The 27,062-nt window shown below is 30.1% G+C and overlaps 1 protein-coding gene across 6 annotated transcripts in view; it reads right to left on the reverse strand.

The window, feature by feature from the left end:
- The window catches only part of LOC107997499 (semaphorin-1A), a 396,921-nt gene that overhangs the window by 178,396 nt on the left and 191,463 nt on the right, over positions 1-27,062 (reverse strand). For all 6 annotated transcript variants that reach the window (XM_062071778.1, XM_062071777.1, XM_017056130.3 and 3 more), the window contains one exon: positions 2,187-2,357. In XM_062071778.1, coding sequence (XP_061927762.1) covers positions 2,187-2,357 — 171 coding nt within the window. The remainder of the gene's footprint in view (positions 1-2,186; positions 2,358-27,062) is intronic.

Consider the following 27,062-nt stretch of genomic DNA (forward strand, 5'->3'; position numbering starts at 1 on the left):
AAATAAACAAAGCAAAATCAAAATCAAATTATCGTGATTCATTGTTTTATTGATGCGTATATATTCGACAAAGGCATTTAGATAATCAAATTTTATTTTGTGTGAATTATAAGCGTCACAAATTAATTAGAAAAAATAAATAGAGTACATTGATTAAAATATAATAACGGATTGTTATTAATCTTTCATATAAACGAGTAGTTTATTTAAAAAAATATTAAAAACAAAGCTTGTTAATAAATAATTAATAAAAATCTACCGATGGAAAATTCAAGAAACAAAATGGATAGATTTATTATTTGATTTTGCTTTAGAAATTTAAAGTGCAAAAAGAAAATATAATGTAATTTGTAAAATAATTTGATATTATGAAATTATAGATATTTGACTTTGCAACTTGAGATGAAAATATATTATAATTATTAATCCTAATGATTATTTAAATTTCTCTATAATTCTCTCGAGTTCTTTATTCATTATTAAATTTGAGGAATGTGTGATAAATGAATCTACTTTTTGAAGATAATCAGTTTTTAAATTATTCAATATTTCATATATATCTACAATAGCTATAGACCAATACCAAACAAAATTTTTGCCAAAATTTACCATTGTATCTATTATATTTTTAATTAATTAGATTCAAATATATTATATTATTTAATAATATTTTCATATGACACAATATTTTCGTTATAAAAATTAGATGAAAATAAAAACGAACTTTTTATTGGAAAATAAAGATATGTGTAAATATTTTTTATATCTGTTGTATATGTAATATAATTGATCATAGAATTGGACATTATTTAGATCAATATATTTACATATAAATAATTGTTTCAATCATATTATCGTTCATTATTATCATCATTTATTATACATATTTGTAAGAATTTTAATAGATGTTGATTTAATAATCAACTCATTATAACAAACTATATTATAATCGATAATATAATTAACATTAAATGAACAATATTTTAATGAATATTACTTATAATTGACGTTATCGTGCTTGTGAGTTCAATATTAAAATAATGTTCAAGTATTTAAATTAAAAAATTATATAAATAATTATCAAATCGATTAATCACATCTGAATTGATAATTAAAATTTTTAAATTGTTATTCATTAAATTGTCATTCATTAAATAATACTATGCCCATATCTGATTACATTTATATATTCTTTAAGAAAAAAAATTTTTGTTTCTTTATAAACAAACGAACTAATTATTTGAATATTCAAGTACCATAGTATTTTTGAATTTTATGTTTTATGAGCATAATTATTGAAATATTGAATCATGTATCTATTATGATTAATAAATATTATGATAAAAAAGAATAAAAATTTTTATTGAAATAATTATTACTAAATGTAAAAAAATTAAGATTCTAATTTATTAAGATATGCGATATTTCTTGTAAGAGATTAATTTATTAACGATACACATATTTTATATATAAATACATATATTTTATACACATATTCGTTTCACAAAAATATTTAATTATTAATGGTTCAAGTAATTGAATCAATATTTCAACAATGCTAAAATATAAATATTACGTTTAATTAATCATTAAAATAAAATATATCTTTTAATTAAGTGCTAAAAAATAAATAATAACATCATTTGTATTAAAAATATCCTTCAATTCAAAAAACTTAATCTAAGTAATTTTATAATTCTAAATATTCAATTCCTATTAATAATATTAAAATATTAAATGTTTATATATGATAATATATATAATATATATATTATATATTATAATTTATATAATATAATTAATATATAATTTATGAATTAATATGAAATAGATTTTTTTACTAATAATGAAAATACTTTCCAATATTAAAAGATAAGTTACTGTGTTTACTTTATTATAAATATATTGCTTAATCAAACATTAAATATTATTTCTTATTTGATTTCTAATTTTTAAATAATTATTTTATACATTTAAATGTTATTCAAAAAATAGGGTGAATAAGGAAAAATATAGCAAAATCCAGCAAAATATAGAAATTTATGAATGTCTTTTTACCAATCAATGTGTACGTAATGAACTATGATAATCGAATATTCAAATGATTGGTATTTGGCGATTTAAAATAATAAACTACATATCTAAAAACATTACATTATCGCCAGATAAAAAAATATAATACTTACCTTAATAGTGAATTGTCTGCATGCTGGTTTGTATGCATTCGTTCCACAAACAAGAAATTGATCAGGTCCTTGTCTGCCAAATACTCGTACATAATTTTGACACTCGTCCTCACTACGTCCTTTCAGATAACAAAGTTCGCGATGCGCCCCGCTGCTGGACCACTGCAACCTCTACATAACAAACAAGATTAAACAAAAGTTACATTTATCTAATTCCCAAAACGAAACATTTCATATCAGATTACGAGAAATTTGTAAAATTTGTAAAATTGAATTGTAAAATTCTTCTAAGTATAATCAAAACGCAAAAAAAAATATAATTGCAAAAATAATATTTAAAATATTAATAAATAACCTACACAAACCTAATTTTTTAACTTTTTTTATAATTTCTTGTAGCAAAATATCACATTGATCACACAGAACATTATTTATTTGTCACAATTATCGTAAACATGTGCAATTATTATCAATAATAATATATCGAATAAAAGTACTTTCAAATCTAAATAAGAATTAAAAATCAAAATATGCTAATCATTAGAAAATAATATAAAAATTGAAATACAAGAATCACAAACACACAACAATTGACAAGAGACAATCGCCATATTGAAAATTTATTACGCGCGAAAATACACTATAAAATACGTAATACTTCGAATTAAATTCCGAACAATTAAACTCTAAAATGAATTTTAAATTCTTTAAAATAAGAATAAACAATTATCACTAATAAAAACATATCACAAATAAGGAAATACAAAATATGTATACAAGACGCAAAACATAAATTTAAAATATGTTAATTATTAAAATTTTACATAAGAATTAAGTTACACATGTAATGACACATAATGCTTAACGAGACATCCGCCATATTGAAAAATTACGCGCGAAACAATTCAGATCATAATACTACGAAATAGACTTCAAAAAATTAAAATCAGAAATGAAATTTAAAAAATTTATTAAAAGGAATCACATTTATTATTAAGAGGAATCTATCGCAAAACAGGAATTCTATATTTAAATAGAATTAGGCGTCAAAATGTATAATTTATTAAAAATTAACAGCAAAATTCACATTATCAATACTATAATAACGCAATGCTCAACACAACTACCATATTGAAAAATTTATACATATATTATACTTAATATTTCGAACTAGATCATGAACGGAGGATACGAATTCTAGAATAAAATTCTAGTTGATCATTACAAGAATACACATTTATTATTAATAACAATGTATTCCAAAACAAGATTCCTATAACTGAACGAGAATCTAAAGTGGAAATATGATAATTATTAGAAAATAATGTAAAGATCGAAACATACACATACGAATACACAATGCCTAACAGAAGACGATCGCCATATTGAAAAGATTATTATCCGCGAAAATATGATTCAATCACTTATTTCAAAAATTAATTCTAATTCGAAATTCTAGTTGATTATCACAAGAATATATACTTATTATTAATAACAACATATCCCAAAGCAAGATTTCTACAGCTGAATGAGAATTTAAAACGAAAATATCTTAATTATTAGAAAATAATTTAAAGATCGAGACACACGTATTACGAACACACACTGCCAAATACAAGACGATCGCCATATTGAAACAGTTATATATTATACGCAATATTTCGAACTATATTACGAACGGAGAACACGAATTCTAAAAGTGTAATCGATTATCACAATAATTATTATTAATAACAACGAATCCCAAAGCAAGATTTCTACAGCTGAATGAGAATTTAAATTTAAATATGTTAATTATTAGAAAATAATGTAAAAATCGAGACACACGTATTACGACACACAATGCCTGGCAGAAGACGATCGCCATATTGAAACATACACACATGCATATATATATATATATATATATATATATACACGCAACTTCGAACTAGATTACGAACGGAGAATTCTAAAAGTCTAATCGATTATAACAAAAATACATATATTATTAATAACAATGTATCCCAAAGCAAGATTCCTATAGCTGAGTGAGAATTTAAAGTGGAAGTATGTTAATTATTAGAAAATAATATGAAGATCGAAACACACGTATTACGAACACATACTGCCAAATACAAGACGATCGCCATATTGAACAGTTATATATTATACGCAATATTTCGAACTATATTACGAACGGAGAACACGAATTCTAAAATGAAATTTTAATTGATTATCACAAGAATATACACTTATTATTAAAAACCACGTATCTCAAAGCAAGATTCCTATAACTGAATAAGAATTTAAAGTGGAAATATGTTAATTATTAGAAAATAATAAATATCGAGCATACGTAATACAAACACACAAATCCTAACAGAAGACGATCGCCATATTGAAACACACATATATATATATTATACGCAATATTTCGAACTAGATTACGAACGGAGAATACGAATTCTAAAAGTCAAATCGATTATCACAAGAATTATTATTAATAACAACGAATCCCAAAGCAAAATTCGTATAACTGAATGAGAATCTAAAATGGAAATATGCTAATTATTAGAAAATAATGTAAAGATCGAGACACACACATTACGAACATGTACTGCAAAATAGAAAACTATTGCCATATTGAAACACACATATTTATATTATATGCAATACTTCGAACTAGATTACAAATGGAGAATACGAATTCTAAAATGAAATTTTAATTGATTATCACAAGAATACACACTTACTATTAATAACAACGTATCCGAAAGCAAGATTTCTATAGCTGAATGAGAATTTAAAGTGGAAATATGTTAATTATTAGAAAATAATATAAATATCGAGACACACGTAATACAAACACACAATGCCTAACAGAAGAAGATCGCCATATTGGAACACATATATACATATATATATTATACGCAAACTTCGAACTAGTTTACGAACGGAGAATACGAATTTTAAAACGAAATTCTAGTTGACTATCACAAGAATATATATTTATTATTAATAACAACGTATCGCAAAGCAAGATTCCTATAGCTGAATGAGAATTTAAAGTGGAAATATGTTAATTATTGCAAAATAATATAAAGATCGAGACACACATAATACTAACACACAATGCCTAACAGAAGACGATCGCCATATTGAAAAATTTATACATATATCATACCTAATATTTCGAACTGCATTACGGATAAAAATATAAATTCTAAAATGAAATTCAACTTGAACATCACAAAAATACACAAAAATATACAAATAATATTAATAGTAACGTATCATAAATCAGATTTCTATATTCAAGTAATAATTTAAAATCGAAATATGTTAATTATTAGAAAATAATATAAAGTCTGAGATACACTTATTACGAACTACGCTTCACAGAAAACGATAGCCATATTGAACATGTATACATATATTATACGTAATAAAACTAAATTACGAACAGAGAATACGAATTCTAAAATGAAATTTTAGTTGATTATCACAAGAATACACACTCACTATTAATAACAACGTATCCGAAAGCAAGATTTCTATAGCTGAATGAGAATTTAAAGTGGAAATATGTTAATTATTAGAAAATAATATAAATATCGAGACACACGTAATACAAACACACAATGCCTAACAGAAGAAGATCGCCATATTGGAACACATATATATATATATATATTACGCAATATTTCGAACTAGTTTACGAACGGAGAATACGAATTTTAAAACGAAATTCTAGTTGACTATCACAAGAATATATATTTATTATTAATAACAACGTATCGCAAAGCAAGATTCCTATAGCTGAATGAGAATTTAAAGTGGAAATATGTTAATTATTGCAAAATAATATAAAGATCGAGACACACATAATACTAACACACAATGCCTAACAGAAGACGATCGCCATATTGAAAAATTTATACATATATCATACCTAATATTTCGAACTGCATTACGGATAAAAAATATAAATTCTAAAATGAAATTCAACTTGAACATCACAAAAATACACAAAAATATACAAATAATATTAATAGTAACGTATCATAAATCAGATTTCTATATTCAAGTAATAATTTAAAATCGAAATATGTTAATTATTAGAAAATAATATAAAGTCTGAGATACACTTATTACGAACTACGCTTCACAGAAAACGATAGCCATATTGAACATGTATACATATATTATACGTAATAAAACTAAATTACGAACAGAGAATACGAATTCTAAAATGAAATTTTAGTTGATTATCACAAGAATACACACTCACTATTAATAACAACGTATCCGAAAGCAAGATTTCTATAGCTGAATAAGAATGTAAAATTCTTATTCGATTATATTTGATTTTATTCGATTATAAAATTTTTAATCGAAATATATTAATTTTAGAAAAAAATATAAAAATAGAGACACATGTACTATACACATTAAACGTGACAAAGGACGATCGCCATATTGAAAAATTAATATATATACACGTATATAATATATATGTATGTATTAATATATTGATATTTTATATATATATTAATATATATTTATTTTATATTATTTTTATATATTAATATATATATATTTTTATATATATTAATATATATATATATATATATATATATATATATATATATATATATATATTTATTATTAAATATGGCAATCGTTCTTTGTCTCACTTGATGTTTTCATAATATCTGTGTCTCCGTCTTCACATTATTTTCTAGTAATTAACATATTTCCATTTTAAATTCTCATTCAGCTATAGGAATCTTGCTTTTGGATACGTTGTTAATAATAGTAAATATGTATTCTTCTAATAACTAAAATTTCATTTTAGAATTCGTATTTTCCGTTCGTAATCTTATTAATTCGAAATATTACGTATAATATATGGATAAATTTTTCAATATGGCGATCGTCTTGTGCCAGGCATTGTGTGTTGTAATACGTGTGTCTCGATCTTTATATTATTTTCTAATAATTAACATATTTTCATTTTAAATTCTCATTCGGCTATAGGAATCTTGCTTTGGGATACGTTGTTGTTAATAATATATGTGTATTTTTGTGATAATCGATTAGACTTTTAGAATTCGTAGAATTCTTTGTTCGTAATTTAGTTCGAAATATTGCGTATAATATATATGGTAAGTGTTTCAATATGGCGATCGTCCTCTATTTGGTAGTGTATATTGTAATGCGTGTGCTCCGTCTTCACGTTATTTTCTAGTAATTAATATATTTCCATTTTAAATTCTCATTCGGCTATAGGAATCTTGCTTTGGAATACGTTGTTGTTAATAATATATATGTATTTTTGTGATAATCGATTAGACTTTCAGAATTCGTGTTCTCCGTTCGTAATCTAGTTCGAAGTTTGCGTATAATATATATATGTATATATATATATATATATATATATATATATATATATATAATATATATATGTATATATATATATATATATACACGTGTGTGTGTTTCAATATGGCGATCGTCTCCTGCCAGGCATTGTGTGTCGTAAAACGTGTGTCTCAATCTTTAAATTATTTTCTAATAATTAAGATATTTCCGCTTTAAATTCTCATTCAGCTGTAGAAATCTTGCTTTGGGATTCGTCGTTATTAATAATAATTATTGTGATAATCGATTAGACTTTTAGAATTCGTGTTCTCCGTTCGTAATATAGTTCGAAGTATGCGTATAATATATATATATATATATATATATTTAATATGGGTGTGTTTTTCAATATGGCGATCGTCTTCTTCCAAGCATTGTGTGTCGTAATACGTGTGTCTTGATTTTTAAATTATTTTCTAATAATTAACATATTTTCATTTTAAATTCTCATTCGGCTATAGGAATCTTGCTTTGGGATACGTTGTTGTTAATAATATATGTGTATTTTTGTGATAATCGATTAGATTTAGAATTCGTATTCTCCGTTCGTAATCTAGTTCGAAGTATGCGTATAATATATATATGTGTGTGTGTGTGTATTTCAATATGGCGATCGTCTTCTGCCAGGCATTGTGTGTCGTAATACGTGTGTCTCGATTTTTACATTATTTTCTAATAATTAACATATTTCCGCTTTAAATTCTCATTCAGCTGTAGAAATCTTGCTGTGAGATTCGTTGTTATTAATAATAATTATTGTGATTATCGACTTTTAGAATTCGTGTTCTCTGATTGTAATCTAGTTCGAAATATTGCGTATAATATATAACTGTTTCAATATGGCGATCGTCTTGTATTTGGCAGTGTGTGTTCGTAATACGTGTGTTTCGATCTTCATATTATTTTCGAATAATTAACATATTTTCACTTTAAATTCTCACCCAGTTATAGGAATCTTGCTTTGAGATACGTTGTTGTTAATGATATATGTGTGTTTTTGTGATAATCGATTAGACTTTTAGAATTCGTATTCTCCGTTCGTAATCTAGTTCGAAGTATGCGTATAATATATATGCATATATATATATATTTGTGTGTGTACTTCAATATGGCGATCGTCTTCTGCCAGGCATTGTGTGTCGTAATACGTGTGTCTCGATCTTTAAATTATTTTCTAATAATTAAGATATTTCCGCTTTAAATTCTCATTCAGCTGTAGAAATCTTGCTTTGGGATTCGTTGTTATTAATAATAATTATTGTGATAATCGATTAGACTTTTAGAATTCGTGTTCTCCGTTCGTAATATAGTTTGATATATGCGTATAATATATATATATATAATATATGTGTGTGTGTTTCAATATGGCGATCGTCTTCTGCCAGGCATTGTGTGTCGTAATACGTGTCTTGATCTTCTTGATCTTTAAATTATTTTCTAATAATTAACATATTTTCATTTTAAATTCTCATTCGGCTATAGGAATCTTGCTTTGGGATACGTTGTTGTTAATAATATATGTGTATTTTTGTGATAATCGATTAGACTTTTAGAATTCGTAGAATTCTTCGTTCGTAATTTAGTTCGAAATATTGCGTATAATATATATGGTAAGTGTTTCAATATGGCGATCGTCCTCTATTTGGTAGTGTATGTTGTAATGCGTGTGTCTCCGTCTTCATATTATTTTCTAATAATTAACATATTTCCACTTTAAATTCTCACCCAGCTATAGGAATCTTGTTTTGAGATACGTTCTTGTTAATAATATATGTGTATTTTTGTGATAATCGATTAGATTTAGAATCCGTATTCTCCGTTCGTAATCTAGTTCGAAGTATGCGTATAATATATATATATATATATGTGTGTGTGTGTGTTTCAATATGGCGATCGTCTTCTGCCAGGCATTGTGTGTCGTAATACATGTGTCTTGATCTTTAAATTATTTTCTAATAATTAAGATATTTCCGCTTTAAATTCTCATTCAGCTGTAGAAATCTTGCTTTGAGATTCGTTGTTATTAATAATAATTATTGTGATTATCCACTTTTAAAATTCGTGTTCTCTGATCGTAATCTAGTTCGAAATATTGCGTATAATATGTAACTGTTTCAATATGGCGATCGTCTTGTATTTGGCAGTGTGTGTTCGTAATACGTGTGTTTCGATCTTCATATTATTTTCGAATAATTAACATATTTTCACTTTAAATTCTCACCCAGCTATAGGAATCTTGTTTTGAGATACGTTGTTGTTAATAATATATGTGTATTTTTGTGATAATCGATTAGACTTTTAGAATTCGTATTCTCCGTTCGTAATCTAGTTCGAAGTATGCGTATAATATATATATATATATATATGTGTGTGTACTTCAATATGGCGATCGTCTTCTGCCAGGCATTGTGTGTCGTAATACGTGTGTCTCGATCTTTAAATTATTTTCTAATAATTAAGATATTTTCGTTTTAAATTCTCATTCCGCTGTAGAAATCTTGCTTTGGGATTCGTTGTTATTAATAATAATTATTGTGATGATCGATTAGACTTTCAAAATTCGTGTTCTCCGTTCGTAATCTAGTTCGAAATATTGCGTATAATATATATAAATGTTTCAATATGGCGATCGTCTTCTGCTTGGCTTTGTGTGTTCGTAATACGTGTATTTTGTTTTTTTTGTTATTTTGTAATTAATAAAATAATTCATAAAATATTTAGATCATAAACTCTCTATCACGTAAATAAATCCCGTTTCTCGTTATGTTGTTAAGAATAAATATACATTCTTTAAGTAAAAATTACGAGATTCATTTCGAATTCACTTATTAGTAATTTTTAAAATGTTAGGAATTGAATCATATTTTCGCGGGTAGTAATCTTTTCAATATGGCGCTCGTTTGCTACCAGGCGTTATGTGTCGTAATACGTGTGTCTCGATTTTTATATTATTTTCCAATAATTAATATATTTCCACTTCTAAATTCTCATTCAGCTGTAGAAATCTTGCTTTGGGATTCATTGTTATTAATAATAATTATTGTGGTAATCGATTAGACTTTTAGAATTCGTGTTCTCCGTTCGTAATATAGTTCGAAATATTGCGTATAATATATATATATATATATGTGTGTGTGTTTCAATATGGCGATCGTCTTCTGCCAGGCATTGTGTGTCGTAATACGTGTGTTTCGATCTTCATATTATTTTCTAATAATTAACATATTTCCACTTTAAATTCTCACCCAGCTATAGGAATCTTGCTTTGAGATACGTTGTTGTTAATAATATATGTGTATTTTTGTGATAATCGATTACACTTTTAGAATTCGTAGAATTCTTCGTTCGTAATTTAGTTCGAAATATTGCGTATAATATGTAACTGTTTCAATATGGCGATCGTCTTGTATTTGGCAGTGTGTGTTCGTAATACGTGTGTTTCGATCTTCATATTATTTTCTAATAATTAACATATTTCCACTTTAAATTCTCACTCAGCTACAGGAATCTTGCTTTGGGATACGTTATTAATAATATGTTTGTATTTTTGTGATAATCGATTAGACTTTTAGAATTCGTATTCTCTGTTCGTAATCTAGTTGGAAGTATTTCAATATGGTAAGTGTTTCAATATGGCGATCGTCTTCTATTTGTCATTGTATGTTGTAATACCTGCGTTTCGATTTTTTTTATTATTTTCTAATTAATAAAATATTTCGATAATGAACTTCCTATCACATAAATAAATTCCGTTTCCCGGTACGTTGTTGTTATGAATAAATATATATTCTTTTGGTAAAAATTACGAGTTTTATTTCGAATTCACTTATTGGTAATTTTTAAAATGTTATGGATTGAATCATATTTTCGCGGGTAGTAATATTTTCAATATGGCGATCGTCTTCTGCCAGGCGTTGTTTGTTGTAATATGTGTGGTTCGATCTTTATGTTATTTTCTAATAATTAACAAATTTCCACTTCTAAATTCTCATTCAACTGTAGAAATCTTGTTTTGGGATACATTGTTATTAATAATAAGTGTATATTCTTGTGATAATCGATTAGATTTTTAAAATTCGTATTCTCCGTTCGTAATATAGTTCAAATTATTACGTATAATATATGTAAGTGTTTCAATATGGCGATCGTCTTCTGTTAGATATTGTGTGTTCGTATTATGTGTGTCTCGATCTTTATATTATTTTTTAATAATTAACATATTTCCACTTTAAATTCTCATTCAGCTATAGGAATCGTGCTTTCGGACACGTTGTTATTAATAGTAAATGTATATTCTTATGATAATCAATTAAAATTTCATCGTAGAATTCGTATTCTCGTAATTCGTAATTCGAATTATTACGTATAATGTATATATAAATATTTCAATATGACGATCGTTTTCTGTCGTAGCGTAAAGTGTTCGTAATACGTTTCGATTTTTATATATTTTTATATTTTTAATTTTTGACAAGAGATAGTGCAAATTATATAAATTATATTTCAATCTTTTGTGTTTAATTAAAAAAATATTTATTTTCAATATATTTTGTAATATATTTTGTAATATTATTGTACGAATAGTAGATGTTATGATTCATTTATGAATTATATCGAATCATTAGAATAATATTTTTGAACAAATCACTTTGTATTTTATTATATTTTTTATAATAATATTGATTCGATAATACATATATAGAAAATATAAAATCTTAACGACAACATTTCAGGAAGTTTCATACAACAGAATATTAATGGAAATATTATTTTCTATATGCTAAAAGATCGTACAAGTGAAGTTATCAAGTATTAAAGGGCTAAAACAGAAACATATTATTGTTATTATTATTATTATTATATCATAAACAATCTCAAAATAATCAACACGATAAAAAAAACTGTACTCGACATAAATGAATATATATTTCACCAAAAATCCAAAAGTATAATTTTCTCAACAGCGAACGAATAACGTCATGAACGTAATTACCCATTAAGCAAGGTACATATTATACATTCGCCTCATACGCTGTTGAAAAATCAAACGTCGCTCACCCTGACTATAAGTTCTGGATTTCCTTGCACGGGCCGACAATCGCTCAAGGCGAATGTGCAAAGATCCAACGTGTATAAAACAACGAGAATCAAGGTGGAACGGAGACCTGGAAACGTGGAGAGAAAGGGTGGCGGGGTTACGACAGAAACACTGCAGCTGCATTCTGTCGGAGCAGAAATCCTTGAACAACCTATCCACCAGCCCCACCCCTAGATCACGCCGTAAGTAAGCGTATCCACGCATTTCATGCCATCCATTTTTTCTTTTTCTTTTTTTTTTTTTTTTACGACTTCACCATAGTCGACCCAGAAATTTCCTTTTTCTTCAATAATTTCGGATCCATCAGGAGGTAGTTACAAGCCACGGAAGGTAAATCTTATCACTGCGCATCGTGGATGCACTTTTCCACGAATGGAGGAATGGCATTACCCGATCTCGTTACGGTGCATTATCTAAGATCGTATTTTGTTCTGACAACGTATACATCGTCGTGGGCGGTCCTTAAGTATATACGTAGCTTCCATCCCCGTATTCATTTCCCCAGGTCTTGCGTATTTTCCTTTATCATTTTAATAACGTTGTATTACTTACTTTAAACAATGTTTCGCTATTCGACGCCGCGATATAACGTGCACGATGACGAGGTTTTCGATAGATTCGTTCGAAAATTTATTCCGTTACCTCCTAGTGACCTGAAAATTTTGTCTACCGTGAAATTTCATTTTGTATCGTAGTTTCGTGCGGTTCGAGTGTATCGTGAACGATGAAAAGTAAATTTTAAGTTAATTTTGTTATTTAGTTTTCAGTAGCTTCTTCTTGTCTGTCTTTTTTTTTCGCTTTGAGGAAATTTGTAGTTTGATCTTGTTATTTAATCAATTTATTCTTTATCACAGTATATTTTTGCGATAGCTGAAGCGTTTTAAACATCATCGGATAGAAATTTTTTAATCATCTTAAAATTAATAAGAGAAAATGACTTTGTCAGATTATTTGAAAATTAAAATTATAAAAATATTTATACTTAACGATAAGTTAATTTTTTGCACGTGTGATATTTTAAATATTAAAATATATAAAATAAATAAATGCACAAATATTCTGCATACACATTTTATTTGACGTATTTACAGGAAAATAAGTAATCAAACGTTTCAAAAAAATCTCGAACGTGTTAAAATCACTAGGAAACGAAAGAATTCAAATCTGTCAAATACCGCGATTCAATCATCGAATCGAACGATCAGAAATGATATTTCACGATGACACGAGACGTGTCGTAGCAACGAGAATATTTCTCCCCGTTTCACACACCGGTTTTCAATCAACGATCAAAGCAATCGCGTCAAAACTAGATAGATACCCTCGACAAGCCAATAACACGTTGCAACAAGAAAGTCGATTATTTCGCTTTCGAACGAATGAAACTTGAACAACCTCGAGCAACAGGGGGTACGAAATCATTTGATCCATCTACCGAACCGTGCCATCCGATAATTCGATCAACTTTTAATCATCAGGTATCGGCCCATCAAACATTCCTGATGCAATTTCCTGTTCGGCTTACCATGAAAAGTGGTTCCTAAAGGAAAAAGATCGGATGAGCCTGGAAGAACCTATTCCTAAGATGGGAGAAAGGTGGTCCTTTTCCTTAGGAAAAACCAATTATTGCTCGCGAGCCGCGAATTCAAAACTATCCAATCCACGAACGTAACTGTCCAATTAAACGTGATTTAAACGTTATCCCGGAGCCAATATCTAATTAATCCCCTGCCTGGCCTATGATTTCTTGCCGCACTTCCCACCCAACCAATTAAGCCGAACGCAGATCTCGCTCGGAGCATGATTTAGAGACAGAGTCTATGCGTTTTCTACTCTTCTCCTTCATCTCTCCTTCCCCTCCCCCCTCTCAACCTGCCATCTTGTTCCCCTTTAGTTTTTGCACTAATTAGAATACGTCTGGAGATCCACGGTTCCACGATTTTCGTCCACCGGAGGGCCGAGGCAACGAGTTACAAGCGGAACCGAAAACTTTCGACCGCAAAATCGCGCTGCATATTCATCGAGTAATACGATTTCACACAGTTTCGAGGCTTGGAGCCAGGTTTCACGCTCTAACCTCTCGCGGATAAATCCGGGACACCGGTCTAATCCTCGCAGCCGGCTCTATCCCCAACCAGGAAGAAACTTTTTTTCTGGGGCGGCGCATACATTCTGCCGGATTCCGGACTTCGCTTTGACGAGAGAATCGCGGAGAGCGCGGATCATACGGAACCGCGCTCGCATTTGAAAGGGTAACGATCCCCCCCGGACGGGTATCGAAAAAGTTAGGCCAGCTCTGTTTGGACTTGTGGCAGAGGGAAGGAATTACTCCTTTCATCCCTTCTCTGTATAGATTTCGGCCGACGATGAAACGATGAAAGAAAAGTTTCTTGGTCGAGTTTTTTTATAAGAATAAATTGCGATTACCGTTTGAAAAGGCAAAGTTTCTTTCTTTTTCTTATCTTTGTTGGAGTGGAAGGTATATTTTAGATGTTGAAATATTATATTTGGAATTGAATAGATAATATTGGAATAGAATGTGTAGAGTATTTTGAACATTGAGAAACATTTGAGATAAATATATACTGGAATTATATACTGGAAGTTAATGAAGATAATATTTTATTAGTTCGATTATTAGATGATTGTAATTAATCTAATTTGATATGGAAATAATTAAATATATATAGGATGTCTCGTTTAAAATTAAACGAGATAATTTAATTACTTTTTTAAATTATATAATGAATCTCATAAAATCAAGAAATTTATATTTACAGAAGATACAGAGAATGCCATCTAATTTTTCCCTTTAATGGTAATTTATTTCAAGCATATCGACCAAGAAACAATTTTATAATGCAAAACGGATACATATTTCGAAATTGAAGCTTCTTTTTCCTTACAACCAATAGAATTCGATAAAAGATTATTCGCATATGATCGTTCACAAGGTGATAATTTTCAAACAATAATTAAAAATAATTGACATTATTCCAAAGCTTATCAAAAATCAACTTTTATAAAAAAAGTGTTGAAATCACCAAGAGAACGCTTAAAAGCAAGCTGACCGAAAGCTTCAATTCATTCAAAAAGCCGTCGCCCAACGAGACGAGTCAAGATCCCTATCTCGACACGAAGCCATTCGCGTTAATTCCCATTCGCCACGCTTTAATTGCTCCCGATTAACGAATCTCCATGGTGGTGCGCATTCACAGAACAGTTCGTCCGTGAAAATGAAATTTTAATTACTCCGTTTACGCTTCCGATCTTTAATAGACGATACGTCTTCCCTTTCCAAACATTTTTCGCAGTCTACGTGGCTTAATTTCACCGTACAGGGGAGATAAAACTATCTCGGTGGATACCTTTTCAATTTCTCTCGGATACAATTCCTTTGGAAATTCCGCGGATTAACCCATAAGCACAGTGTACACAACCGGAAGATACGGGGTCACGTGCTGTGGCGCGCAACGAATTAGCAGTTAATCAAAGAAGAAGAAGAAGAAAACGGCCACGTGACCTTTTTTTTCTTTTTCTCGCTCTCACGTACGATCTCACGTGCGTCGTTTCATTCTCGTTTAAACAGGGATACGTGTTCGAGAGCTATTTATAATCGGAATAGTGGTTGGGATTTGAATTTTTATAAAACGCGTAAAGTTTTTTTTTTTTTTTATTAAACTTGAGATATGTAATCGCAAGCATATTCGCGTTTTAGGTCTGTAAGTGGATCTCGTGTTATAATTGGAACACCACGGTTGGTGGTTGGAATTTCAATTTTTTAATAGAACGAGATGCATCGTCTAATTATCTTTAATTCGTTATTATATTTGAAGGGTAATTGCACGTTGCGCTCTTTGCTGAGATAGTTCTAATGAATCGCTGTATAAGCGTAGATAATTGAATAGTTGAGGATGTAATTATTTCTGGTTATTAATTTTTCACAGATTTTATTGAGGTTGTATTAAATAATGGGGATCATTGTAGAGAATGATGGATAATTTATAATGGTGGCATTTTATTCGAAAAATTATTTTATAGGATATTAATGATGGTTCGAGGCAATTTCGAACACGATTATTTATAAATTTCGAAGATATTTTCATACTTGAAAGAACAGAAATGATAATTTTTCATACAAGTTTACAATTGTAAGTGAAAAATTATTGCAAGAATATTACAAAGATTATTTTCCAATTAAAACACTCATTTTCAAAAGATTAGAAAATATCGAAAGCAAAAAAATTATCTGTAATTTCCATAAATTAAACTAAGCACTTAAATCATAAGCCAAATCTAGAAACTAATTATAGATAGTCTAATTATGTACATTTTGTATTATTCAAACAAAATGTAATAGGTATTACATCTGAAATAGTATGAACTTGCTGCACGATTTAATATTAATAGATGCTATACTAGATTGCATGGTCATGTGTATTAACCATTTCGTGAATATGTACATCAGTCTATTAAATGACGAACTGAATTGCTGATTTCACATTTGATTAAGTAGCTACATTCAATATATTTACGATATAGAATAATACTATAAATAATGTAACGAAATAAATATTTGTTACTTTAATTTATTATCTTATACAAGAATTATTTAAAAATCGTATTCAATGCTAATTATTTATTACAATTTTGTAATATGCAACAAATTTCTTTTTAGATATAATATTTATTTTATAAAGATCTAAAAGAATTTTATAGAGGAAATTATTTTAAATTATGTTAAAATTCAAGAAAAAAGAAAAGAAGAAATTGACTTCAAACACCGACTATTTTAAAAGATGCAAAAGATTGCACATAGTTTGCTAGAAAATTATATAAAAATGGGTGAAAATCGTGGAGTGTCACTAGGTGCAAATTGTATAACAATATCTAATGTAACATCACGCTGTTAGAATTGCATATCTTGAAACCGCAGGTCATCATCGTTCTACGTTACCGTGACGCTATTTGGTTAAACTCAAATTTCTCAAAAACAAAGGCTCATTTTAACACAAATGGCGACAAGGTGTTCTGTAATACTAGGTACATTCCAAATTTGTGGTCTCGAAATACAATCAAAGTAATTTTAGCCATTGTTATTACTTTTAATTATTTAAACAGAATCATTTATACTGTTTTTTTTAGAAAAAAAGAATTAATTTAAAAAAGTTAGAAAATCCACAAATTTTATCTATAATTGTATCTTGTCTCTCATTAGAACAATCTAATAATAGTACAATAATATTAATTTCAACGATATAAAGAAATATTAGTAAATACATTTCTTTGATTGTACGAGATACGATTGTAGAGACGAGCGAAATTTCTTTCTTATTTTTAATTAAAACTATAATTACTTTTCTAACACCTCATCTATCCGGCATGTGATAAAACGTTACTCGCCGTTGGAACGCGTAACGCTGAAACTATTACGTATTCGCAATGCAAAACACCCTCGCCGCAATGAACAAAGATACCATTGCCCCTCCTCCCCCCTCGGTTCACCGCATTGGCTTCCTTGTCACGAGGTTGAGGGAAAGCGATCTGCATTTTTCAATTTCCCATCGGTCGATACCTCTCTGCCTCAAATAAATTCACCGGAAAACGTGAAATATGCGCGCGACTCGTTTGGTCATTGGCCTCGAACCGGAAACGAACTTCGAAATTATCGATGTGAACTCTTTGTAACCGGTTGCTGACTTGTTTAAACGCAGACAGGTCATGCATATTCGTAGAGATAAAGCAATTAATCTAAAAGAGGTTTACGCGGCGACGGATAGGGAGAGAAGAGGAGAGGGGAAAAAGGGGTTGAAAAAAGGGGTTATAGATAGATGCGTTCAAAGAATTACTCGATATATATATTTTTTTTTTTTTGTTAAAAATGATATCGTTGAATATTTAATTAATCCGCACTCGTTTTGAGATTACGAGGAAAACTTTGTTCGAAATCAAGATTAATAAAAAAAAAAAAAACGCAGATTTCCATTTATATAATGTTTCATGTAGTACGTTTCTTTTTTTTTTTGCGTTTCTTCTTCTTTTCTTTCCTTTCTTTTTTCCTCAATTTCGGTTAAAATTAAAAAATCCAACGTCGGTTTCCAATGAAATATCCACGAAACGTGTTTTACTCCCCGTGAGCAATTTTTCTGACGAACCGCGGAACAAGATTCTCTCTCTCCTTCCCTCCCTCTTCCTCTTTTATCTTTTTTTTTTCTCTCTCTCTCTCCCTTCTTTTATTCCCATTCTGGTCTACCTCCCTTCGGTTACAGACCGAGTTCGTTGTCAAGCCGAACTAAAAAGTTTCCACCGAGTTCAAATGGTATTAATATTCATGCTTCTGCCATTATTAGTCTCGCGGGAGATTTCAGTTCAATTTATTCTGATGCGCGTTTTAAAATCTGATTGAACCGACGGGGAACGATTCGCTCTGACAAAGCTCTGTAGATTACTCAATGGAGATTCGTATTTTTAATGGGCAGAAAGGAGTCGCGGAAAGTAACGCTATTTATCAAAGATTCCCTATCTCTATCTCTCTCTCTCGATTCTCCTTTGAACCCTTTTCACGTTGTTCTTTTAATCCTTATCCCGCGTAATCCTTTGGCCGAATGCGCATATTTATATTGTATTTAAATTTGAGTGGGAACTCGAGTGACTGTAAACGAGGAACGATGTTAATCAAACGAAATTATGGAGAACCAATTGAGATGCTATGTGAAATCGTTGTTAAGCTGTTTGATTAAACGAATATGAAGATATATCGATGAGAGGTGTCTAATGTAATCTGAATTCAGATAGAATCCTACGAAATGGATTAATATTTCTCGAAGACTTGAAATCCGTTTTGAAAAATTAAACGAATATCGAATTTAATTTATTTTAATTCCTGATATTAAAAAGTTTTTTATTCGTTATTCAACCAACAAATTTGTTACTTTATAAAAATGACTTCAAGATATATAAACTATGACAATTATTATTGAATGATAATAACAAATGTTTATTATCAATTTGTTCTAATTTTGTAATAATTTTGCAACCAAAAAAAGAAACTTTCAAATCAATAACATAATTCAAAATAAAATTCAAATAGTCTCGTTTCTATATAAATAATATTCCATCGAGTTTACCGTTCATTTATTTCAAAACAAAAGCAAAATTTTCCATCCATTTCATCAATATTATTTAAACTGCAGAAGAAACCACGAATTAACTTTACTACTAATACGATTATACGTACATATACGCCATTCTCTTCGATATAAATATAAAGAATCCTCGTACAAAGAAATTTCATCTCCTCGATTCGTTTCCAATATAATCACCGCTCATTCCAAATTATCCTTTAATCCGCGTAATTTTATAAACCTTGCGAAACTACGGGCGAGTTATCATATCGACACGAGAATGTTTCATTAATTTGCAAACACGGGGTCGCTCGTTTATACATACATACGTCGTCGTCGGTGAGCAGATTCGTTTCGAAATTGGCGCGTGACCGGGCAAAACCGACATCGTGCAACGAATCGATAATAATTAATCAACGAGCATCTGGCCAATTATATCTGCCGAGGAGGAACGTATTTGCGCGACATCGATTAGCAAGAATTCCTCCTCGACGAGGAATTTCTCTTATCTATATAATCAGGCTGAATCTCTTCCAGAAAATTTCCTCGTCGTGGGGAAAAGATGATACAGAGTTATTATTATAAAGTTTGGAAGTAGAGTAATCGATTGTAATGAGTGTTTATTGATATTAATAACTTTGGGCAAAGAAAAATTAATCCTTTATGAAGTGTAGATATTCATCGTTAAATAAAATTAGATTAATTTAAATTAAATTCTTTAAGTTATTCGGTTAAATTTTCATGTTTTTCATTATTTTTAGATCTTTAATTCATAATCTGATAATTTGATTTTGTGTAATATAAATCAAAGTCGACAGAATATTCACTCGCAAAGGGTTAACAGATAGATAGTGAAAAATATTTAATTTGTTTGGTGAATCAAATCAAAAATAATCGTTTAGATCGAAGTAAAAATTTGATCACGTATCTTCTATTCGTCGTCTTTGTTTCAATATATACGTCTATTCAAACTTTTGTTGTAATAAATAAATTTAATACGTGACTTTTGATATTTTATCTATCAAGTTCCTCATTGTTTCCAAATTAGCGATAGTGTACGTACATCGATACAACTTGAGCACACTACGGGAGAGTTAGTGGTACTAACATCTTGAGAATCCACACATGAATTATGTACCTATAACACAAAGCTCAGTAATTTACCTTTGGGAGGGCACAAAGGGAAGAGGAGTATTCCTCTCCTTTGGTTACTGACACACGATACTGCCACGTTATTTGTCTGATCTGACACTTTCAATTGTCAATGTGATGCTTTAGCATCCAGATTTTTGTTCGTTTTTAATTGCTATCCTCGTCAGATCTTGAGAATGAAATCTCTGAATGAAGTGCTCAAATGTGTTGAACGAAATTTTTCCGTCCTATTTCTTTTTATTTTCCTCATAGTCAAAAAAAAAAAAAAAAATAGAATGCTAATGACGTTCAAATTGAGCAAAAGAAAAAAAAATTCTCTCCTGGATTCTTATACATATACATATTCCAGATTCTTCTATTTATATAAGAATTTAAAGAGCGTGCAAACAAATGAATAATTTATATCCAATCACAGAGTGCATTTTCATACAAGATGAAAACATTTATTTACAGTAACTGAACTAAGGAAAATTTATATATAAGAAATTTAAATATAAATTTAGGAAATGCGTGAAAAATATCCAAAACTTATTTCTCTTCTAGTTGTCCTCTGGTAAAAACTTCAATTTGCAATAATCTAATAACAATTTTATCTTCTGAAAAAGTATAATTCGAAGAGTATACAGCTTTTAAATATTTTTAACAGGCAACATATGGCTCGATATACGAGATATAAAAAATTAATCGGTATTCTATGGGCCAAGAAAATAGGAGCACTTTTTCTCTTCAATTCTGCCGCCAATAATGTTCGCGAAAGAGGGCAGCAGCTGTCGCGCGATATCTATCTGATCGTGACAAAGATGTCGTAATTCTTGCCCAATCTTTCCTAACTGACTACGGCTAAAAAACCAGGAACATTTTTCAATTTTACCACGGCGACAGCTGGCTCTGGTCCTCGCCACGGTCATCATCCTCCTCCTCCTCTCCCCGTGGCGAAGTTTTTTTCGACCGCAGAACTTTCCTTCTAGCTTCTAGCGAAACTTTCCCAATTCGAAATTGTCGGAGTGGGGGTGGAATCGTGGCCAGGAAAGTGGTAAGAATAACATTCGACAGAGGAGACGTTCGCCACGAATCTAGGAATGTTTGCACGCCCGGTATCTTGGATGTATGCAAAATGGCAGGGCACACTTGTGTAACGCAAACGATTGTGCTCGGCTATATACAAGAGGACCAGCGTTCCCAGCGTGATGGAAACAGTGCGATCCGTATAAATATGCAATCAGCAATACCGGCTATGTGCGCACACGTTGGGGGTTGAAATACGATTTATATGGCAAGTGCCCGGAACTTTGTGTCGTTTACGTTGTGGGAAGATAAGATTGGTTGGATGGGATTTCTTTTTTTTTTTTTGTTTTTTTTATTTGATTAGAGGAAGGGTAATCGGATTTTTGTTCTGCGATGAGACTGATTCTAATTTATTACTCTGGAATTAACATTGTGATAGAGAGAAGATTATGAATTTGATGAATTTATCATCGAGAACTTAAGTTTGTGGGATTAGCTGTTTGTCTTTTCTCCGAGTATCGTATAGTTTTTGGTTTAGAAGATTATCTTTCGGATATTGTTAAAAGTAAATATTTTATATCACGAGTGATATGAAATAAAAATGATTGGACGTAATACTAATTTTTTTTTTTAAGATTATTGCTTGATAAGTTTTTGCAGTTTTTCTTTGATAAATGAAAAATCGTTTTGTTTTTTAAATTATAGCTTTGTCCAAACATTGGTTATTTTCAAGGAAAAACGTTTTTTCCAGAAAAAATGTCTTTCGTTGAATGATAACTATAGACTCAATAAATGGAAAAATTTTGTTTTATTTGGATTTCAAAATACTGAGAATTGATGCCAAACGAAAAACATGCTTCCGGCCATTGTGTTTCCATTTTTCATTAAATCTATATAAAAAATACATAGACATTTTTTTTTGTTATATTCTTCACCAGAGATAACATCAATAACTTTTTATTTTCTTTAAAAAAATCACGAAGTGTTTTTTGTTTTTAAAACGTAAAATTATTACGTTTTTATGTTATAAAGAATACACAATGACAAATTCTTATTTTATATTTCGACTTAATTACATTTTATATTTATAACATATAATGATTTTTATTCAGGTTTAAATCCAATTTTCAATATTTAAGATTGACAACTTACAGCGTCGATAATTTGTAGATATCTAAGATAGATAATCTTATCGTCAGACGAAAAGAATGATTCATATTTTCAATAAAATGAAAAACATGATTTCGATTTCTTTAATTTTACGGTCTGTAAAGAGCATATTATCGATGTTTTAATAATAAGAGTCTAAATAAAGAGTTCAGAATAATGAAAGATTGAAGATTTCTTTTTCTTAACATTTGCATTTCATCACGAGAATTTTCAATAATAATTTCAGGTGAATAATTATGCGACAAAACATCTGATTTACCATGCAATACGATATTTTAATATTACGTAATCCATATGCATATACCATACAATATGTTTTGCACGGAGAATAAATATCATATCTCTACATATAATAGGAATTACGTATCAATTTTTGATAAAATAAATGATTGAACATTGTATTTTACAGTGATGCTTCTCTATAGCACAAAGAATAACAGATTATATTTGATTCAAAACGTTGTACAACGTGTTATAAAATTATTAAAATCGATCTAATCGAAACACAAATATTGAGGATGAAACAATGTCGATATCAAGAAAGAGAAAGAAAATTTTCGCCAATTTCTCTGCGATTTTCATCAATTTCCTCTCCATTTATTTAATCCTCTCAAAAAACTGCTTCTTACCGCAAGAATAGCATTCACAAACAGCCACACCCGCGATATTCACGATCCACTTGATGGCGTACAACGCTTCCTCCATCGCTAATTTCTTCCTTTTTTCTTCTCTCTCTCTTCTTTTTAACAACGCAAAGCCTTCTTTCACTTGTGCCGCGCGCAAACTTACACACGGCGTTACGGTTCTCATAGTAAATTGGCTATCTATCAGTGACACGGTTCGCCATACAAACGAATCGATCAATGGTATAATGCATATGCGATCAGCCGGCCTCGTGTACAGAATTGAAATACGATTTATACGAAGTTCGAAGACGCCTCCATTCCCACTTTAATTTAATCCGCTTTGGTGACCCTGGCAGGGGGAGGGGGAAGGGAGAAATTGTCAATCGGAATGAATCCATGGATTGCAACGGTGGTCCACGTTTTCCGCAATGACACGCGATACAGCTATTTTTCTTCCGATCGACAATCCCCATGCAAGTCACCTTCGCTTCGTTAAAGGATGGATGGGATAGAGAGAGGATGCGTTTGACCCTCTCGTTCCTTTGATTAAGTAATAAGTAGCGAATATGGATTTAAATGAATTTAAATCTCTTTATAATTTTGTAAGAAAGAATAGGTTATACTATTTTCTGTACCATTCTGATTTGATAAATTATGTGGAATGGATGGAATCTATTTATGGATGATTAATAATTGATTTGTGATTGTGTGTGCAAGTGAGCTATTATTTAGATATTTTGAATATTTCAAATACGAATCGTACGAATTTGGTTAAAATTTATTCACGAGTCGTTTAAAAAATGATTTAAAAAATATCGAAATTATCAAAATTTCGGGTTTTAAATCTTTTATTTTTGTTCATACTATTCGATTCTCTTCAAAGTATTTAACTATTTATCTTATTTTCCTTTTCACCGGTATATATCCTTTTACTTTGCTCCAATATTGAGATCGTTGCGACTTGAATGCTAATAAAATTCCCTTCGACGTGCGGCTAAGGTTATAAATCACCTTTCAAATTGGCAAGTCTACTTTACCTTCCTGAATACGCTCAATATCCACTAAGAGTAAAACGCACATAACTTCAAAATCACGTCTTAACGCCATTCGCGCAACCATCAAAAGATAATTCTATAAAATTAATATTTCGTATAAAAATTATACGATCCCATAATATTCTAAGATTGTTCTCTATCGCTAAGTAAATTGGTTGTCCGTGTGCTATATATATATATCTAGAATGAAAATAGAGATTAAATGATCGCACTTCTACGTTATATTTACAATAACACGTGACTATGTAGTTGATTTTCTTCGAAAAGTTTGTTTACCGTATGAAAGATTTTGCTTAAGTGCTAAAATTATCTTAGGTTCTCATATTTCATATCTAACGTGGAATAAATACAATAAAATTTTAAATTAAAAACTCAATCGATGAAATGATGATTTAACTTTAAACAAACCTGAGATAACTTTTAAATCAATTTAAAATCATCCATATATAATTACAAGTAATACATTTCCAAAAATAAACGCATCTATCGCACAATTCACTTTAAAACTCGATTAAATTCGATTAAAATTAGGAAAACTTTAAATCGTTATAACTCCGAAGATAATGACTTCCGGTCAACGAATGAGCGATCATTGGAAGCGCGGAACTTTCCCCTTTAAAACGCTTTTTCATTTATCCCGATACGACTTCCGGTTCCCGAGATATCGTCGTGTAAAGAAAAAGTAATTTTTTAATAGTTTACTCTCTCTGTCCTTATCGCTTATTCGGATCTCTCGCTCGCACCTCGTCTCACCGACCTATCCCAAACTGCAGACAAGCGGCAGACGCGATTCCTAGAAACGCATAGTACGCATTTCCAGGAAAAATAAGTAGGTCACTGGGTCGCGGATTCATTCATAACGTATTAAACGCTGTGGCCACTTTAAATCCTTATATCTCGGCAACCGATTGAGATATCGGGTTAAATCAAAAAGTGACTTCATTGGTGTGATTTTCTCTATTTCCTGAGTGGTTTCTCTTTGTGCTTTTTTATATGAAAAATCGAACCTGCATTTTGAGTGAATTTGAGCGAATGCAATGATTTGTAAAATGTTAAAATCGTAGGGTTATTTAATTGAAATTGTTTAGATGAAAATGAATACGATGATTTCTTACAAAAGGTACAAAAGGAGAGATATATTTCACTAGTAAACAATAAAACACAAAAGGGATTGTTTTAAATATTGGGTCGTTTGGGAGCTTCGAAGTGTTTTTGACAGTCGATATATTCTGTTTTGTATTTCGATGAAATCGAAAGAAGTTTATTTATTGCAATCTTCTGTCAAATAACAAAATGCTGTACTCAAACAAACATTGCTTGAAGCTAGACGATAAATTTCACAATTAAAAAGAAATATCCAGAATTGGCATAAATATCCTTTTGTACATCAAGCTTTATTTTGATAAATCCACAAATTTATAAATTAATTTATCTTATAACAGTTAATCTTACTAAATATCAATGTGCATTAAACCGTAGCTACAATCTCTTTCTATAATCCAAAATAAAAAATTACATATTCCGAATACTTAATAATCAAAAAAATATTCCAAAATCCATTCCAAAATATTAATTAAACAATTACAAAACTAGATATCAGATAAACTCTCAATAAATTTTCACATTCAGCATCCAATAAAAGTCCAATTTCCCCAAAAATACGGCATTCCCGAATCCCCCCTCCCCTCTATCGATTCCTGCGCGAACTTTTCGAACAGAATTCATCAGACTACACGTCAAATTCCAACGACAACCCTCCAGAAACCATAAACTTTCTGCATCGCGATCATTCCGCGACACGTGCGCGACACCTCTCAGCATCATCCAGCATCGTTTTAATATTCCGCCCACGTGTCGCATTAGAAACTGAATTGCAGATGAATCGGATGGCAGTTCGAATACACGGAACACTCTATCTAACCACGGTCGATCAGCTTCCCTCTGAATCGCGTTTCGAAGATTCAAACATCCCTTGCATGACGTATGAGCTTATATAGTTGCTCGTGTAAAACACCGTGGCATAAGCACGATTTCAGATGTTTTGGCCCAGTTTTCACGTGACGATCGTCCAACCGCTTCTTCGTTGTGCGGATCTCTCGGTCTGGAAACGGGGATGGGTTGTGTCGTGTCTCCAGAACATACGGAAAGACGAAGGCGACGCATGGCACCCCCTGTGAACACTGTGTATATTTGTGGCAGGTGGAACCGTTTCGTGCGGTCGACGCCTGTTCAACGTTTAA

Source organism: Apis cerana, linkage group LG2 (genome assembly GCF_029169275.1).
Source record: "Apis cerana isolate GH-2021 linkage group LG2, AcerK_1.0, whole genome shotgun sequence".
Classification (NCBI taxonomy): Eukaryota; Metazoa; Arthropoda; class Insecta; order Hymenoptera; family Apidae; genus Apis; species Apis cerana.